The sequence below is a fragment of the Pezoporus occidentalis genome, unplaced genomic scaffold (assembly GCF_034315485.1).
Source record: "Pezoporus occidentalis ecotype Australia unplaced genomic scaffold, CSIRO_AGI_Poc_V1 ctg18, whole genome shotgun sequence".
Taxonomy (NCBI): domain Eukaryota; kingdom Metazoa; phylum Chordata; class Aves; order Psittaciformes; family Psittacidae; genus Pezoporus; species Pezoporus occidentalis.
Genome location: NW_026913640.1, coordinates 5,925,182 through 5,946,056, shown reverse-complemented (window position 1 = coordinate 5,946,056; position 20,875 = coordinate 5,925,182). Strand labels below are relative to the sequence as shown.

Genomic DNA, 20,875 nt, shown 5'->3' with positions numbered 1-20,875 from the left:
AACAAGACCAGTCCCAACACCGATCCCTGAGGGACACCACCCGTTACTGGTTTCCAACTGGACATTGAGACATTGACCACAACTCTTTGTGTGCAGCCGTCCAGCCAGTTCTTTATCCACCGAGTGGTCCATCCATCAAATTGATGTCGCTCCAATTTATAGACAAGGATGTTGTGTGGGACAGTGTCGAACGCTTTGCACAAGTCCAGGTAGATGACATCAACTGCTCTACCTGTGTCTATCGGTTCCGTAGCCCCATCATAGGAGGCCACCAAATTGGTTAGGCAGGATTTCCCCTTAGTGAAGCCATGCTGGCTGTCAGCAACCACCTCGTGGTTTTTCATGTATCTTTATTTGCCTTGTATCCTGGCCACAGGAATGTTTTGTCAAACAAAGGTGAAAGACAATGGCCATAAACAAGGAAGCATCTTCTAAGTATAAAAACCAAAATGCAATTCAAAGTATTCAAAGTATTGTACCGTCAAATTGCAAGGAACAGCTCTGCACTCAGCTAGTGCTTGTTTAGACTGGGTTGAACCCTCCCCATTAGCATATCAGTCCTTTCACTTTAATTAATCATGTACACAGGTGGGGAAGGGAGTGTGAGCACACGCTCTGGTCACTATTAGAAAAAAAGGCCATGGTTACACAAAGCTTACCTCAACAATATCATCATCAAAAAGCAACCAGAAATCATGACTCTTCACAATTGCAATGTAATGTCCTCTGTTAGGGCCACTGTGGAATAAAATTAGGAAAGAACACAGACAGTAACACATAAGTATGTAGGAATATATTTCATTACATTTTTTTCTTGGAGAAAAGTGATATTTAGCAGTAATTAAAATGGTTACCACTAAAATTTCTGCTTTTCCTTTTTTCCCCCTCCACTTACATCATCTTCATAATAAGGTCCTACTTATCTCTACATTTAATATTGTGTTAAAAGAAGGATTATAATTTCAAATGAGGAATAAACAGCACAGGCATTGAAAAAATAAATGAAGAAACAGAGAAATGAAACTAAAAAACAAATCCCAACCTACACTTCTGATCTTCAGAAAGAAGCTGCAGAGCTGCTGTTGTTCATCTACAGTCTCTACCAGAAACCTTTCTATCTGACCCACTGTAAACAAAAACTGAATTAAACTGACAGTTTAGAAGTCCTAAGAATCCTCACAGCAACAAGAAGGGCTCACAATTAAACTAAAACTGTTATAATGCACAGCTTTTCAGCTTATGGCAGACAAGAAATTTCTTCACAATTATAACAGAAAAAACCCAACTCTAATGGTGTCCTTTTTCTAATCAGGTTTCAAGTAAGGAAATAACACACTTTCCAAAATAGCTGAACCTTACAACTCAAAATGGAGGACTACTTAAAGCAGTTTTGGAACTGCCTCAACTGGCTAACAGCACTCAATACAAATTTTATGTCTAGATCAGGGAGGGAAGGTTGCCACCTGTGAGGGACATGTCTGTGTACCAAGTTGCATAACTCAATAAAAACAAGGTTTGTATTGTGCCACGGCTCTGAGAATGCAGTCCCAAAACTGCAGATTGAATGAGGGAGAGAGAAATTGTCAGAATTTGACAGAATGGTCAGATATGGACAGATTTTTCCCTATAATCCAAAACAAAAGCATCCACGAAAACTATGGCACAAAGGTTTATTTCCAAAACTGTCCTGGCCAACTTGAGTTGTAGTCATCTTAGGTCTACTGTAATCCTAGGTCTATCTAGGGAGGAGTGGAGGCGTGAGTGAGAACACTGATGGACTGGAGGAAACCGCCCAAAGAGGCAGTGAATCAGCAATCCCAGCCACAAGACTGAGCACAGTGCAACCTAATATCAAAGTTAGCCCCGCTTTGAGCTTCACAACATAAAATTATTCTGTGATTCTAGTTGTTAAAACATCACTTTCATCTTCGGGGCTTATATCTACTCAATAAGCAGTTTGTAGAGCAGCCCTTTTTAAGACTTGAAGCCACAAGAACATTTGTTGAACATAGCAAAATCAAATACAACTCTAACAGTCATATTTCAAAAGCAAGGAAACAAAAGCAATCAACAAAATTATTAATATATGGATATATTTCAGAAAATGCTGCTCAAGCCTTCAAAAGAAAACACCCTAAAGGAAAAGGTTTGTAAAGGAATCTGTTCCATAACGCCTTCCTTCCTAAGAAACTTTTTTAAAGTGATCTTTTAATGGTATTACAGCAATACGATACTGCGAATTTTGTGGCGGGTTTTAAAAGTAGTTAAGTTCATACAAAGATCTGTGATGTGAAATACACCATTATCACTTTTTACTATCACAGCAACAAAGCTATATGCTGTCAGGATTGGTACCATCTACCCACAATGTTTTTTTTCCTAAGAAACTTTTCATTTAAGATGTCTTTAATGCTATTAGAGTTGTGTGGCAGTGGATGCTTTGTTCTGATTTTTAAACATACTTACACTACACAAAAATGCCTGCATAAAATAAGTTATTACCTTCCACAATGAACTACCACAGCAACAAGGTCATACATTCTGTCAGGATTGGTGGCATCTCCTGAGGTGTTAAACAAACGAAGCTCTAAAGGAAAAACTACTCTATAAGAGAGTTTTGTGTATCGATGCAGCTGATCCATGTATTTAAATCTCTTCAAATGGAGAGCTAGAATCATAGGCAGCTTTTTTACTTTCATCCTGAAAAATAAACCAAAAAACAAACCAAAATCCAACAGTATTTCCAATATCCATCCAAAACATTCAGTTGATATCAACAAACAGGAAACCTGTCTTACTGAAGTCTTAAAATAGTTCTGCAAGCATTAAAAGAAGCTGTTTACAAGTATGTCCTGTGTTGCTAAAGGTGGATTTTAACAACTGAGAATTGCAAATGCATTTAGAACAATAAGCTATAACAACCATGACGAACCCATATAGTAATTTAGACATAAAGACCATATAGCACAGAATTTCATTTTTAAATGTACCTACCTACAGCTTTTCTGAGTTCCCAAAGGCAAAACCTAGATCCCACTCAACATACAGTGGAGGTACTGCAACAAAGTTGTTCCAGGTACCCTGTTTCAGGCCAATTACTCAGTAAACCAGCCGAGTCAAACATGCTTTTTAAAGTAAGCACTGTTACGCCACTTTGTTACATATATATTACTCCAAGTTTTCATATCAAGCCATTCATTTAGCATCCCCAAGGGTTATAAAAAGCACACTGTCACGCATCATACCTCCTTCTACCCAAACAAGATAATGCTGTGCTCTAGAATAGCAATTTTGTACAAATATTGCAGCATTATTTTATGCCAGTCAAAGCCAGATTACCTAGTTTTACTGAGAGCACATGGGCCCCTTTCCCTAGTTGGAGGTATTGAGATCTTGCACCAGTGCCTACAAATCCTCCTCAGCCAACCACAGCTGCCTGGCAGCAAACAGACTTCCCACTCTCTGGGCAATGAATCTGCCCACACTAAAAGAGTGGCCAAGCTGGAGTGCTCTGCTTCTCAGCACAGCAGATTACCTTAGATCAACACTGTGATGAATTTCAGCCCTGAAAAAAAAAGATTTCAGACTTGTCTACTGAGACCATATTTTCAGAGTATCAGGAATTATGTCTGTACATTTCTCAGAAGAGAGGGGCCTGGGGACAAACTCCTTGAAAATTCCCCTTCCTTCCCTTTTTCTCATTAAACTCAGACTGACCCTAACCTGTAGGAAAACCCTGCTAGACTCAAATTTTCTCCATGGCCTGCAAATGAACTAGGAAATGGAAAAAGCAGGAAAAGGGCAGAAAGATGATAGAAGGAGCTATTTTTCAGAAGGGTTACAATTTATTGTATTCCTGAGATACAGATATAATTTCTGCTCTATTTCTTTTTTCAAAATTATGTCCTCTTCTTGTAATGTAACTGTGAGAATAGCTCTCTCACTGGTGAAGGGATCCGGTACCCCAGTTTTGCTAACTGAGTAGACACTATCACAGATAAGCTCCCTGTTATAGGGACCAAAGAAAATCATGACTGTAGTGAAACTGAACTTAAGCCCCATATGAAGAGCACAAACGATAAAAGCTGTGTTTTGCCAATATGGCAGTGCCTACAGTACAGGTTTACATCAACACAGCTTATATTGGCCAGGAATCACATTACCTCCTCCCACACAGTAAAAGAGCTCAGATAACAGAAAAAAACAACAGGACAGACCTGGCTTCACAACCCTCTAATACACACCAATTAGTAAGCTTAGGCAATGTGTGAAGGCAGCCTTTGCAGATGAGATATGCCAAAGCTATGTGCTGAATCTATGGTTAAACCAAATAACCAGAATCAGTGGTACAACCAGTAGAGCATGTCAGTGTTCCCACCCCTTCAACCAAATACCTTCCCAGATAATAAATACCAGACAGCACACAAAATCAGAGGTTTTTCAAAGGTGCAAGCAAGACTAAAAGGATTATTAGGCAGACAAGAACTGGTTTTAAATATAATGAATTTCAGGCTTCTACAGAGCTCCTGATGCTTTTCAAGAGCACTGTGAAGCAAAAGTTTAGCACAACTAACTGTGCACTTTCAAGAAACTGGAAACTCACTTAACAAAAAAAATTACAAGCCTCATTCTGATTGAATCAGAAAAAAAAGTTCTATCAAACTGATTCTTACAGCAATTGGAAACTAAGTTATTCTTAAGTGGAGGAAGAGTGAGAAAAACTAAGGGAAAAAGAACATTCTCCCCCTGCCTCATACACAGACACACAAGGAAACCAAGAGTATTTTCATGAAATGCACAGGTTATTTTTTGTCCTCCTGGAATCCAATGTACCTTTTATGTGCTTCTTGCTTACTGCGACATTCTTCACAGTAGTATTTGTATTCACTGCACAGAGTTTCTGTGTTGCTGAAACCTCTGAATGAAAAAAAAAAAAAAAAGAAATGCTACGGATACGATTTTGTTTTCTGAAATATACATAAAAAGATGTACTATAATTTTATAGTATTAAGTCTACATAAGCTAGAATTGTGAGCTTTTAGTTTTACTTTCTGCTTTTTCGGTTAAAGATAAAAGACAAACTATGAAGATTCAGATTTTTGTGTCTACCTTAAACAGTGAGTGATTGAAGTATTCTGCTCCACATCAACTGAAAGGTCTAAGAAGTCTTCATCTTTGCTGCTTATCTGCATGAGAAAAGAAACAACAGATTATAGTTAAACCAAGTTATATGAATTTATCTCTGTTTCTCAGTACCATTTTCTATGGACAGAATGCCTCTCTTACTTTATAACAGCCTTTTAAAAATTGTTATAAGTGGCCTTTCTATTTCAGAGATTTGCTAGATCTGTTTCTTATTTTTTTCAGAAAGATGGAAGTGTGCATGTGTCTGTGAGGGCACGTAATGCCAGTTGTCATTATGTTGTGACTGCAGCTCAACAATATTAATGCCAAGTTCCTTGTACACCTCACCCTTTTCAAAAGAACACAATCATCTTCCATTTAGCGCTTTCACCACTGTTCTTCTCCCGTGATTCCCTCCCACTGAGGGCTGTGTATTTGCATGTCATAGTGTCCTTAATAAACAGCACAAATACTTTGAAGCCTCTTCCTGGTTAGAGTCACACTATTAAATGAGCAGCAGATAGCAAATTAGTTAGTAAACGAGAGCCTGGGACTTAGATCTGATAGGGATAGAATAGTACAGAGCCATTTCTTACAAAAAGAAATTCCTAGAAGGAGAGAATATATTCCATTACCAATCCTGAAAAACAGTGACGGATGAAATCCACAGCTGCCCTGAAAACCAGCTATGTTATCAAAAGGTTTAGGAAACAGCAGTCTGCAGCCTTAACTTTTGTCTGCTAGTGTTTCCTCTCTAGAGATACTCAATGCCACTGTTGAGAATGTTCTCTCCCTTTTATTACTCCTAGGTACAAAAGTAAATGCTTTTAGAAAAGATGCCTGGCTGCAGTTTGTTGATTGAAAGCAGGAAAAGTTAAACAGCTACCAGAGAAGTATTGTAAACTGATCTTCAAAACATATGAGATCTGTTCCCTTTCAACTCAGAATAAAAAGAGATTTGGGAATTTTTTCTTCATATATCTTATCAAGATATAACAAACACACAGTTCCTAAGGACAACATATATGGGGGAAAAAAATGGATACAGATAGTCAAATATTTTTGAGAATTAATGCCACACGACAAATCAAAACCTTCTGAAATTAAGTTAAAGCTTTTGGAATTACCAAACTTAAATTCATAACACTAAGAACTCTGGTGGAAGTCATCTTAGCCTAGGGATTAAGAATGGCTCAGGAAAAAAACACATCAGTTCCAGAAAAGACTCTGCTGCAGTCTTCAGTTAGGACAGCTGGAATTAAGGACTCGTGATCAGTGTTATTCAGACATGCAATTAGAGAATTCTTCCTCTCTTGGTCTAATAAAAAAAAAATTCCATGAAACAACAAAGATTTCACTGGCAGCTTTATCTCACACAGAAGCTGTAAGTGCAGGGAGGAGATGGAGAAGATGAAAGGGATGCCTTGTGCTTGGTTAAAGAAAGATCGGTGCTGAAACCAGAAGTTCACAAAAGGAATTTTTCCATTCTTACAGATAATGCAGCCTTAAAGAACCTCTCTCAGATTAGATGGTCCATTGTGCACTTAGGATCATGAAGAACCATTAAAGGCTGTATTGAAAGGACAAGTGGATTTTTTCCATCTATGTTGATAATTTAGAAATTGCTAGTCTTAAAAATAAAGAGGTTTTGAACATCAGTATTTGAACAGTACTTATTTTTTTTTAGCATTAACTCAGTTTTAATTAAACAAAAAAGTCACCCTCCACTCTGAGCAGCCTGCTTGTCCCCCTGCTTCTGCAGAGGTTTTGTTTCAAATAAACACCACTAAGGTTCTTAGACTAAAGTCACCAATGCTATATATCTTTTAATTATATAGAGAATGAAGAAAAGATGGACATGTTCAGAAGACCTCATCACTTGCAGAATCAAGCCTTGATGTGTTCAAACAGCCATTTGAGTGCTCCTAACAGGAATATCTGTATAATTGTGAAGAATTTGGGTGCTCCAGTATCCTGGCTAAAGGGGATGGTATGTTCTCACATCAAGGACATAATTGCACTCAAACAGCTCAGCTGTAGTACTCTGACAACCAATGTCACGAAGAACAGAAAACTCAGAAGGCTACAATTCCTGGAATTTTTATCTCTTTCAGTCTGGAATTTCACTAGCAATGTGAATCAGCTTACTGACAAAAAAGGTTTTGCAGCTGTAGGCTCCCCTGTGTGCAAAACCAGAAACTATTTTTAAATGAAGCTGAAACAAAAGACATGACTTATCTTGGTTTTATTGAAAAAAAAAAAAAAAAAGAAAAAAGTAGGGCATAGTTAACATTTCTATAGTATCTATAGTACTCCCAGAAGAGAGACTACTGAGATTTGCCTTATTGCCTTCTCTCAGTCCAAAGTAGAATTGAGCCAGAACTTTATGCCCTATAGAGTCATTTGAACACAAGAGCAAGACCATCAGCTGTAGAAAAACATTATTGATACATTTGGTGCTTTTGACCCAACACAATTTCCTATTTTTCTCTGTAGAAGTATTACCCACATTTATCTGTTACGGATTTAACCTCAATGTGGTCAATTATATTATTTTTTGTTTACTGTTATGATTTCCTTAAACTGTGTAGATAAATCTGTAAAACCAAATAACTTCTGGATCATTTTTATCAATTAGCCACAAAAATTTGTACCATTCACTTCATCATACTACCTCTATCCAGGAAGGGAGAAAGCATCATAACACGAAATCACATTAAAGGCGTGTACAGACAACTTGCAGTCCATGTTGTAACATTTACTTTATGGTGTGGCTTGACCCACGACACAAATCTTCGTTAAAGAATCATATCTATGTTCCTTGTATTCACTGTCCATACTTAAACTGAGGATAAATCTTTAATCAGTTAATTTTTTTATCACAAGGATGGGCTGAGACTGTGTGTCCTGGAAAGAAGCTCTTTTCTACAGTCAGGACTACTCAAATTAGAACAAAATCTTGCCATGGTGATTTTAGGAACACCGAGAAGGTTTGGCCAGTTAGAAGATACTCATTCTCACTTAGAGCAAAGATATATTATGCTTTGCATTTAAGTATGTGTTAAATTCCAAATTTAAAAAACCCTAAGGTTATTGTCTTATCATTAAAAAGCACTAATTCATCCACTGTTGCTGTGTAATCTTCCACATGAGCTGCATTCAAGTACTCCTGACATTTAAATTATATTTCTTAACACAGAATGAGTCTAAATGCCAACAGCTTCCAATAAACATTAAAACAATATCACTATATTTGAAAGTAAGATAATATTCACAGCAACAGAACTTATTTAATGTGTCTAAATCTAAGTGCTCATTTTCAGGTCACTGTGTTTTAATTAGAAACAAGCTGATACACTGAATAGACAGAAGCTGATAAAATAGTTTGTAGATTATTAGAAATCAAAATTACTATTATTGGAAGACAAAGGCCCTAATACACTAAAACCTCATGTGCATTACAACACTGAATTTAATATTCAACCGTCCAAGGAGGCACAGTGGCAAACAGACATGGTGTATCCTGTTCAGCAATAGCTAACAGAAAAATAGAATTGACCCATCTTAGTAAAACTCAAAATTATGATAGGCCTGGTAACTAATAAAGTATGCAAAGAGCATATCAGCATTAAAACAATGTATTAATAAGGACTATTATCTAGATCAAAATCCTGACAGCAGTAACTTACGATGCCATAATAAGGAAAGGTAATGATGTCAGTCATGTTAACAGACTAAGCTAAATTCATGTTTCAAGAAGAAAAACAAAATCAGTTAAAAAACTAAAAGAGAAGCAATTGACAGTTTCCATGAGATAGTTATTAGAGAGGTGAAACCCACCAGGAAAGAAAATATGGTAGCCAGAAATCATCACCTGAATTAAGCAAAATACCATGATCTGCTAAGGTCTGTAGATACATTATATATGACATTAGGAAGCTATTTTCTTTGAAATAAAAGAGAGGTGAGTATTTCTAGAAGATGGAGAAAATCCCATGTGAAACATACAGATTTAATTTGATTAATTCTTTCTTTCCAAGGTCATGCTGAAATACATTCATTACCTAACTTAAGCAAAACAGGTATGAAGTCATGCAAAATAACAGTAATTTAGGTTTTTTTATATCTAACGCATAGATCATAACAGAATTACTGTGATTTTCAAGCTGTACTGCTTTTTCTCTTTCTCAAGCTGCTAAAATTCAATTATGATTTTTTTCTGAAATATATGCTTTTTCTTATTATAGATCTATTTCCAGAGAAAATTTTATATAGCTTGCTCAAATGAGTAGTTTATTTCTCAGGGTCTAATATCAGAATTCCTGTGAAAAGACACATAAAAAAGCATTATTTCTCCTGCACATCGTTATGTTCTTTGAGAATCCCAGTCTCAGTGCTAAAAGCCAACCACAGATTCTTGATTTCAATGGCTTTAAATTTAAAACTAGAAATTGTTGGAAGCTGAATCACAATACTTATTACCACTAAGCATGACATTAGGTCATCATGACATTAAATTTGAGAACTCCGCATCCCCAAGTAGCAGGCTTCATTGCTCTTAGGGATACATCAATTTAGCATTCTCTAAATTTTGAAATTCACAGAATCATAAAATCTTAGGTGGTTTGGGTTGGAAAGGACCTTAAAGATCACCTTGTTGCAACCCCCCTGCCATGGGCAGGGACACCTCCTCTAGACTAGGTTGCTCAAAGCCCAGTCCAACCTGGCCTTGAACACTGCCAGATATGGAGCATCTACAGCCTCTCTGGACAACCTGTTTGTGTCTCACCACCCTCATGGTAAAGAATTTCTTCCTAATACCTAATCTAAATCTCCCATCTTTCATTTTAAAACCATTCCCCCTTGTGCTGTCACTGTAAAAAGTTTCACTCCAGAGGCCCCCTTTAAGTATTGAAAGGCTAAAGATGATCTCTGATCATCTTCATGGCCTCCTCTGGACTCGCTCAAGCAGGTCTATGTCCCTCTTGAGTTGGGGTCCCAGAGCTGAAGGCAGTACTGCAGGTGGGGTCTCACAAGAGTAGAGTAGAGGGGAAGCCGACTATGATCACACTGACAAAAATTCATGTAAGCATTTTCCTAATATCAACATAACCCTTTTCCTACAATTCACAGATGAGTTGCTGAAATTTTCTCAGTAACAAACTAAAAATGCAAATGTTCATATGAACATAAGATTTCTAAAGAAAAAAACTAGGACGTTAGTCTGTTGAGATAAATGAATAAGGAAACATGAAGTTCTGAAACAAAGAAGAATTCATTTTATGAATTACATACAGACTTACAGTTTCACATGTAAGACATCTGGTTTCATTAGTTAATGTTCCCTGAAAGATTTCATGAACCCAGGTTGGGTCTGGCGGGCTGTTATTTTCATTGTCGATGTTGCCATTAGGTAGGCGACCATTTTGTTTCTCTTGTTTTCTTTCCTCTTGCAAGATATCCGCAATTGTATTTAATAGATAGTTTAAGAACTCATGTGCATCCTGCTGCATGTAGTTATCAAAAAGCTCTACAACATAAAATGACAGAAGAGTTTTTATTTGATTGGTTAGTGCCATACTACAAAAATATTTTTAAAAGAAGTCAAATTTCAAAACCAGTCTTTATTTCTTGAATTGTTCATGATAATACAACACCAATACAAAATGCATACTTCATAAACTAAGCCAAAAACATAGGGGATGGGAAGAGGGGAGGGCATGTCAGCTTACATTCCCAGAAATCTCTCACCTGATGGGAATTAAAAGAGGAGTGAGCCATTCTGCAAGCAAACTAGGGCATGATTCAGCTACTTAAACACAGGTGTACATACAGTGCCACCTGAAATTTTATAGCTCCTCCCATCCAGCCTCCACATGCCAGTCCATGATGATTTCACTCTCCTACAGGGGCTATGATATCTCTGCCAAGCTTAGGTCGATGTCTTGGATAACACAGGGCATATCAAATGGCATTAGACACTGATACTTTCCATAAATTAACTGAGAACTTACGACAGGAAATGTTTCCTCATCTACATGAAGCTTCAATGTCTGTATGAGAGGGATAAGGCTCTCAACAGACAGATATGAGCAACCTCACCTTCAAAAGCCCTAGCCCTCATGGGGGACTTCAATCACCCCCAGTCCCTGCTGGAGGGATAACACAGCGGGGCATAAGCAATCCAGAACATTCCTGGAGTGAGTTGATGACAACTTCCTTCTTCAAGTGACAGAGGAGCCAAAGAGGTGCTATGCTGGACCTTGTTCTCACCAACTAGGAGAGGCTGCGGGGAATGTGAAGCTCAGGGGCAGCTTTGCCTGCAGTGACCAAGAAATGGTGGAGTTCAACATCCTTAGGGTGGTGAGAAAGGTGCACAGCAAGATCATTACCCTGGACTTCAGGAGAGCAGACTCTGGCCTCTTCAGGGTCTACTTGGTAGAGTACCATGTGATAAAGCCTTGGAGGGAAGAACAGCCCAAGAAAGCTGGTTAATATTCAAGGATCCCCTCCTCCAAGCTCAGAAGCAATGCACCCCAACAAAAAGGAAGTCCAAAAATACCAGGAGGCCTGCATGGATGAAAAAGGAGCTCCTGGAGAAACTCCAGCACTAAGAACAAACCTAGAGAGGCTGGAAGCAAGGACAGCTAGCCTGGGAGGAACACAGAGAAATTGCCTGAGCAGCCAGGGATCAGGTTAGGAAAGCCAAAGCCCTGACAGAAATAAACCTGACCAGGGACCTCAAGGGCAACAAGAGAAGTTTCTACAGGTATGCTGATGATAAAAGGAAGAATGGGGAAAATGTGGGCCCTCTCAGTAAGGAAACAGGAAACCTGTTACCCAGGATATGGGGAAGACTAAGCTAATTAGTGACTTTCTTGCCTTGGTCTTCACCAGCAAGTGCTCCAGCCACACCGCCCAAGTAGCAGAAGGAAAACATAGGGACTGGGAGATTTAAGAACCACTCACAGCAAGTCAGATTCAAGAACATGTAAGGAACCAGAAGGTGAAGGTAATGAGGCACTGGAACAGGTTTTCCGGAGAAGTTGTGAATGCCCCACCCCTGGAAGTGTTCAAGGCCAGGTGGGGCTTTGAGCAACCTGGTCTAGTGTAAGGTTTCCCTGCCCGTGGCAGCAGGGCTGGAACTAGACGATCCTTAAGGTCCCTTCCAACCCAAACCAGTATAAGATCCTATGATATGTTCTATCACAGGAAGAATATGAAAAATAAATGCTCAAAATGTTGCTTTTAGGGTTTTAAGCCTACTGCTCTGTCATAAGCACAGTGTCATAAATACTAGCAATGAAAGTAAGACTAAAAATCTAGAGATACTGCTACTTTTAAACAAGTATTTTCTTTCTCAAAGCCTTTTAAGTAAGATAGTACTTGCAGAAGCCAAATTAGCTTAAAGTTCTAGCCACAGCAAACAGTTTTCAAATAAGGACTTCTAGGAATACATAGATTTGCCTTTCAAGATGTTAAGTATTGCTTCTAGATATTGGTATATGTGACACCTTTATTACTGATGGACCTGCTGGATAGATAATAATGGATTCACCATGCTTTATGTTTCATGTCCTCACTCTGTCAGCATTTCTAAGGATAATAATTTTAGGATTAATTCAGTGGAAGGGGAATAGTTTCACATACTTGCAATGTATAGCAATGATACAGATTAAAGCGTAAAGTTGAACTATTTCCCACAAGTCTTCTCTCTGGCTTATGTTCAAATTGGTACACTGTTTATTGCAGTCCCCTGGGATACCAACCTGAGAAATTCCATGCTGCTACAAATCCTCACATAAGGAATGGGGCTAAGAAAACCATAAAGGCATTGAACCAGATTTAGTAACAGTTACTACTTCTCTCTGACCAGGAATTGTTACAAGGAAATTTACTTGCCAATTTAAAAAGCATTCTATATCTCTAGCTAATATCATGTAAGTCTTTCACTGTGCAATTACTTCAGCTAATTATAACATGCAATTTGCTTACAGTCCAAGAATATACTATGAAACTGGCCTTCGGTGGAGGGATAGTTCCCAAGACTGGAAAGATGAAAAGATACTCAGTGAAGCTGAAGTTTTAACGTGCACACAGGAATTACTTGGAAGCTTTATTATCAATCACTTGATGGCATCCAGGAGTAAACTTCAAAAAGAAAAAAAATCCCTATTTATGAACAAAGTAGAGAAAACTTGATGCTAATCTAGATAATCTGGAGAGGTTAAGTAGTGGGAAAGGCCAGGCAAGAGTGCAAATCAAGAAGTTTATTTAATTAACTACTACACTACTCTTGAGAGTACGAATAAGTTTCACTCTGAATCTATCCAACTATAAGGTCTTTATTTAATCAAGTAAATCAAGGCAAAACAAGAGCTACAAGTCTCTTGAGGTTAAACACTTCAGAGGGTCTTCACGGCATTGCATCACAGATCTCTCAGGTCTATGTGCCCAGTCAGTAAATTAGCAGTAAGCACAACAGAATGAAAGGTACACACTGTTCACTTTATGATTAAAGAAATTTAAGCAAACGTTACAGTATACCTTCAGCTGACTTCAACCCAGCAGCTGCTTCCAGCCAGTTAAGCTTTAAGGTCATTAATACATGTATGCTGTATTCAGACAGTGAAAATAAAAATGGAACAGCAGCACTGTAGTCTGGAATACATTAAGATTATGTTCTCAGTCATCACCCTGGTATAGCCAGGTAACAACTGAAACAGAACCTACAACCGGTGTTGCATACCTGATTCATTAATTATCTCTTCTTTAAAGCTCAAAATTATATACCTTTACAATAATCACTTCATAGCATATATGATGTCCATGTAATCACTGCCTGACAGTTTAGCCATTTATCTGTAGAAAAGGTGAGAGTATTATCATTAAAAGAAAACCAAAAAGCCAACAAGAGCTGAACTTTCTCATCTGATTTCTCTAAGAGTTTCCACTTGCCTTCTCCCACTTACAATGATGTAATTAAGCATTAAAAAGAGCAGTTTTTGGAAAGAACTTAATGACTCCTGTGGCTTACTTTCTGCATTCCATTTGAACCATTCTCCACGTCTGCTGTATTTAGTCAACATTTGTTGATATAATGAACTATTTCTGTAAATGCATCAACATGCAGGCATATTTCTCAAGTATACTTACCAAAGAACTGAATGACAGTTTCTGTTCTCCATAGGAAAGAGACTGTACATTATCTGAGAGCCTTTTTTAAACAATATTATTACAACTTATGGTGTGCATTTACTGGAGGGGTTACTTCGAATTAGGAACGTCATCACAATATTTTATTTCTTGTTTTTACTACAGAGATGGTCATCATAGCATTTAAATACTTTTTTGTTCTGCATAAATAGTCTTGCAGAGATTACAACAGTATGAACATGCAGGTGTGTTAAATATGGTATCTTACACAGTTTATTCAAACCCAGTATTTATTTTCTGGAAAGGTTTTATGTTATATTTTTATATAACTGTATGCAAATTGAGTACTAGATTACAAGGCTTCATTTATATTTTAACACTGATTTTCTAAAACATTCTGACCAATTAGCCCTGCAGATAAGAAACCAGAAATGTTTAAAATATCTGGAAATCTCTTGTGGTTCAGGATATTAATTACACTTAAAAAAATAAGACAAAACTACTTTGTGATTTTAAAATTCATTAATCCTTCAAAAAGTAGCTCAAGCTATGTCCTGCATAAATTCTAAATGAATTTTAAAAATTATGGGGTTTTAAGATAGATTCTTGCAGGAAAGTCTTACTGTCCTTCCCACACACTCAGTTTGGGAGACTGATTCCTGCATCCAAAGGGTGATGTTTTTTTAAACACTGAGCAAAAGTTGAGCAGTGAATTTTGATTATAAAAAGACAATTCATAGAGAGGCAAAATTAGCAAGCAATTTCCTAAGCACCCCTGACAATACACTCAGTGCTACATGAAGTGAGACAGACAAGGGTTCTTTCTCTAAACAGCTCCAGGGTTACACCCTTATTCTAGGGAGACCTCTTTATTATACTGTAGCGCTACGAACACTTTCCACGTGTAACAAATATATAGGTATCCCACTATGTCAGATTCAGAATTAAATCACAATAGCTATGGTTATTACACAAGAAAAAAAGAAAAGAAGTTACCATTTTCTTTTCGTAATCTTGTTATAAATTTCTTGGGAGGTATTACTCCAACTTTCTTCTTCTGGGTTGCAATACTGTGGAACAGATCAGCTAAGCATGTAAGGAGATTCTCTTTTTTTCTTGGTTGACTCTTGTATGCTAAGACTTTGTCTCGAAATGGTCGACAAAAATAAAGTGCCTGAAGAACTGAATTGCAGTAGCAGGTATTCCCAAACTATAAAATGAGAAAGAGATCTATTAGCTTGCATTGTATTACTGTAGAGAAGTAAAATTCAACTCAAAGCATAGGAGAATGCATAAGCAGGGACAAATCTTCTGCAAGTTGTTTCTTCTTGACTTTAAAATAGTAAAGCATATTTCTGTTCTGCAAAGGATTAACAAGTACACTGTACATAAGTTCAAGAATAACCTAGGTCAATTTGAACAATGCTATCTAATTTTGTCTCACTTGTAAATTTAACTTACTAGTAATACTTTGCATTTACTTGGGTCAAAATGTTCAACAAATACCATCAATTTCACAGTGCCCAAAATATACCCAGGTAAAAATAACTATACATCTACTTAAGTCAGACACAACAGTAAAGAACAGGCACAGCATGACCTTGTACTGTGAAGAAATTCAGCTTTTACTGTGAATAAATTGAAAGCTTCTAAGACACTTCAGAAATCGGATTCTCCGTATCTTATTAGTTGTGATCAAAGTCAGAAATAATGCTTTAACTTGTTCCTCAGGTTTCAGTGACACTCATTTTAGGGTGACAGGGCATGTAATGATAGAACAAGGGGGAATGGCTTTAAGCTGAAAGAGGGTAGATTTAATTAGCTATTAGGAAGAAGTTCTTTATTGTGAGGGTGGTGAGACACTGGCACAGGTTGCCCAGAGAAGCTGTGGCTGCCTCATCCATGGCAGTGTTCAAGGCCAGGCTGGCTGGGGCTTTCAGCAACCTGGTCTAGCAGAAGGTGTCCCTGTCCATGGCAGGGGGTTTGGAACCAGATAATCTTTACAGTCCCTTCCAACCCAAACCAGTCTATGATTCTATGATACGACTCTACAACAGGATTGGAATTCAGGAGTTTTCTTGAAACAGTGCAACATGGCCTCTTCAGGATTCAAAGCTGTGGCACTATCAGTAGTTTCAAAGCAAGACTGAAAGTTAAAAAATGCACAAATTGGACATGCACATTTTGGAGGCAAGCTACTGAATTGCCAGGGGGCAAGCAGAGCAAGAAAAACATCCATAACCCGCTTTGTACCAGGACGCTCCAGATGTCCCTCTTCCCCAGACTCCTTCCACCTCATTGACACTGCCTCCAGCTCACCCCAACACTGTGAACCTCCCCACCTCCTCTACAAAGGCATCGTGCCTTGCTGGTGGATACAGCCACTCTCATTTTATGCTGCCCTCCTCCAGTGAAACCTATTATCTAACACTGAAAGTGTGAGAAAAATCTTTAAGGTCCTCAGCAAGTAATCCAACCTTTCAGCTGCAGTCACTCAACCGCAAATTGAAGCACATACCTACCACACACATTCTGTAAAATGTGAAAACAGTGTTCATATTCACGTTTTCTGTAAAGATAGCAGCATATATGGGTAACAAATTCTAAGACTGTATTGTGATGGGGAGACTGTCATATAGCAAAAAGAGCGCACTGAGAGATATTTTAAGAACAGCTTCTTTCAACAGATAAAAAGAACTGAAAGATTTTACATCCTAGCAATAACAGGTAAGTAAGTGGTTTTTGCTCTCTCCTGAATGAGACAATGACAAACAAGAGCACTACGCAATTTCATCACAAAACTGGGAAGTACATTGTTTTCTATTATTTTAAATTACTGAAATATTAAGAACTACTTTCTAAATACCCAAGACATGTCCAAAGAATAAGAAGTGTATTCAAATATATATATATATATATATATATATATATATTTTTAGAAGTCTTAAGAGCTCCATATCAAAAAGTGAGGAAATTAACACCCATTATTTTTATTTATTTAAGCTAGGGAAAATGCTTATATTAGCTTCTTTGTCCAAATCTGCTCTCAAGGAGGTAAATGAACTTAAGAGGAAAACCAGCTTTTTTTTTCCCTAAAAGGAAGCAGATGAAATTACACAGTAGCTTATGTCAAAACATTTAGTATTGTAAGCTCACTGTTTATAAGGTTATAATTAGAAATAGCCACAGAGAACTACATTAAAATGTTAAGAAAGTTCTTAAAATTAAATCAAATGGGAAAAGTGTTAAAATTTCTACAGCAAATGTCAACAGATGAAAAGGCAGCAAATTAGAAATTCCATAATCTTCCCGTTTTAAAAAGGAATAGTCTGATGATAAATTAATTAGAATGGTGCACAGGAAGTGAAAGACAACGAAAATATGAGAACTCAAAACAATGAACAAAATTCAGATTAATTTAAGATGAATGTATGCTAATCTATGTGCCTGTAGGTAGGAAATTAAAGCAAGCAGAGAAAGGTTTTCTTCAACCTAATCCAGAAAGACAGTAGGCAATAGAAGATTGTTATAAAACAAACTCCTGAAAAAAAGATTAATTAGTTCACATTTGGTTTATATCTAAAGCATCTGGCTTCATTGCTTCAAAACTTCAAATACTTTGAAAGAAAAGCTTCCAATTGTTAAAAATTATAATGGTACCTGTACTAAACAAGGGGGGAAAGGCAGGGAGGTTTCTAGATTAAGCAAACAGGGAATTTGTTACATGGATAAATACTGGTCTTACCACCATTATTACTTTACTTCCCGTCACTGACTTCAATACAAAAGTAGATCCCACGTTTAGGGAACACCCAAGATTTTGCAGTCTCCCAATCCTCCCACTAGTCACTGAACTTTGCTTTCCAATTCTGCTTATTCAACACTCAACACTTCAACCCTCTTAACAAGGCCAACAGACCTCTTCCATCTCCCCTCATGGCCTCAGAAGCACAACACTTGTAAGAAGATTGGCAAGTGCTGTATAACAAAATGCTTGTCAAGTCTGCCTCAGAGTAACAGTGGCAAACTGTAAGAAAGGCCATCATTGTAATGTGTGGGACACTGAAACTCCTCAACCTCATTCAGGGAAACGTAATTGAGACTATACACAGCAGAGTCATTTAACCCATGTTTTCAACTGGTTTATTGTTTGCCTCTCTGTTTCTGTGAGACCTTCTTAAAATGTGCATATCTAAGAAACGTACAAAATACACATTTGCTCTTTTTTTCAGTCCACATTACTCTTCTATTCCAAATTCTGAGAAATCAGACTTTCCTTTCACAAAAATACTGCATTCTGGACATTTCATACACACACCCTTTTTTTAAAAAAAAAAAAAAAAAAAAAAACAAAGAAAACCCAAAAAAACCCCAAACCTGTGTGGAAATATAAAAAGAGACAATCAGAAAAGCTGCAGCAAAAACACCACACACTCACTAAGGCTTGTAGCCTTATAGTTTAATCTTCTGATGCAACATACAACCACAAAGAACCCTGGTTGTTGAACACCGCAGAGCTATAAAAATGAACACAAGATCTACAAGAACTCAGATCTGCTGAGAACACTGAGCAGCACTTGGGCTCCTCCCAGCTCTGATGTGTTGACAGATCCGATGACTTTTATCGCTGCAATGGGCCATGCCAGTAAATCAGCTTTCTCCAAAACATGCAATCCATTGCAAGAGACTGGATAACCAAACTTCCTGCTCTATAATGGAATCATAGAATAGTTAGGGCTGGAAAGGACCTTAAGATCATCAAGTTCCAACCCCTCTGCTATGGGCTGGGATGCCTCACACTAGACCATGTCACCCAAGACTCCATCCAGCCTAGCCTTGAACACTGTCAGGGATGGAGCATTTATCACTTCTTTGGGCAACCTATTCCAGTACCTCACCACCCTCAGAGTAAGTCTGGTAAACTGTTTAGGAGCCACCAGATTAGTTCTCAAGAGATTAAAAATGTCCATTATCTTATACCCTTTGGATAAAATAATTCATTTAATTTGTGAAACACATAGATTTTAATAGTTTGCATTACTGCACCACAGGGGGAAAGAATGATATGCAGACTTGGTGTTCCTGGTTGTCCATGTGACGGAACATCATACTACTAACATTTTCCTCTCATCACATTTAAAACATTTCCTGCTGATTTAGTGAATGATATTGTTCTTCGAAGTCTAAACTAAATTTTCCATTTTGAGCTTTCATTGACAGAACAAAAATCCCATCTGGTCTTACATCTGCTTCCCATAATTGTCCTTTCTTAATTCTTCTCCTACCTCTCTAATTGTTCTTTCAGTACATCCTCTGAATAATCCTTAGGTGACAACACAAAGCTGGAGAGGAGATAAGACAGTGCTTCTACCTTCTCTTCTTTACACAACCTCTGAATAAACACCACATTTACCAGTGACAAATCTCTATTTCAGAACTGCCATCTTTATCTAAAATCCTGACCTGCATTCTGGACGTCTCAAATGGCTAGCTATTACAGAGGTAGGATAGAGCTACACATTACCTCAGTTTTCCACATTATCTCAATTTTTTCCATTACGCTGGACAAAGTCAGCACAAACAAAATCAATAAACAAATTAGAAAAAATCAGCAATAAATGTTAATGAACCTCTAAGAGGTTCACTTCTTGTAACTGCTAAAAAACAATTAGAGAAATCAATGAAGGCAAAACCAGTGATTTCTACCACTTCTCAAACTAATAGTACTTTAAATTTGTTACCTAATGATCTAATATTTCTTTTAATTATTACTAGCTGTCATTCTTTCTGAATGGCTATTCGCCATAGTTTGCTAATGAAAAGGTCACTACCTTTCTTTTTCCTGATAGATTTAAATTCCGAAAGCTTTTTATATATTTATATATATATTATTATTTTTATAAATTTTTATTTATATTATATATTTATATATATTTCTTTCTGTAAACATACTGTGTTAGTAAACACAATAAGTAGAACAGATCTGAAAACCATCCAAGCAACAATATGACTGAATTTCCTTTGCTAACCACTATAGCAAAAAACACAGCACCAGGGTGCCACAGATGTAATGGAATCCCATTTTACTATCTGTTACAATTCAAAGACTTCTGGTCTACAAAACTTTATTGTTTGGAGCTAAAATAAGCATATTCCTGTATTACAGAGAAAGTTAACAGCACTCCAAGGTATCTTAGCTGCCTGCCTCTTATATGTATGGCCGAGAGCAATGACTTAAAGACAGATGACCTCTGAAATTTCCTACTCCCTCTGGACTACAGAAAGGCAAGATTTCTTTATATTCATTATATATTAGGAAGATTGTCCTTTATTGAAACTTTTCTTAAGGGTACAAAGTATGTAAAACTTCAAGATTAGGTGTATAATACAATTTTACTGTGAAGTCTTAAATCCTTTCTAGATTTGGACAAGAAATTAAGAAAACATATGATCTGTCAACGGAATAACAGAATTGAGAAGATACTGATAATATCGTAACAGATAATAGCAGATAAGGACAGTTTTGATGGAAAGCCTAAGCTCTGCTACAGAGCAAGTATTAACAGTTAAGCTACTGTATTTCCTCTTTTCAGAG

General features: G+C 37.3%; 1 protein-coding gene across 1 annotated transcript in view; it reads right to left on the bottom strand.

Moving 5' to 3' along the window:
- The window catches only part of USP12 (ubiquitin specific peptidase 12), a 41,711-nt gene that overhangs the window by 5,282 nt on the left and 15,554 nt on the right, over nt 1-20,875 (bottom strand). Inside the window, exons 3-8 of the mRNA XM_062615139.1 lie at nt 15,277-15,490; nt 10,428-10,654; nt 5,110-5,186; nt 4,834-4,917; nt 2,503-2,700; nt 660-738 (exon numbers count right to left, since the gene is read on the bottom strand). Coding sequence (XP_062471123.1) covers nt 660-738; nt 2,503-2,700; nt 4,834-4,917; nt 5,110-5,186; nt 10,428-10,654; nt 15,277-15,490 — 879 coding nt within the window. The remainder of the gene's footprint in view (nt 1-659; nt 739-2,502; nt 2,701-4,833; nt 4,918-5,109; nt 5,187-10,427; nt 10,655-15,276; nt 15,491-20,875) is intronic.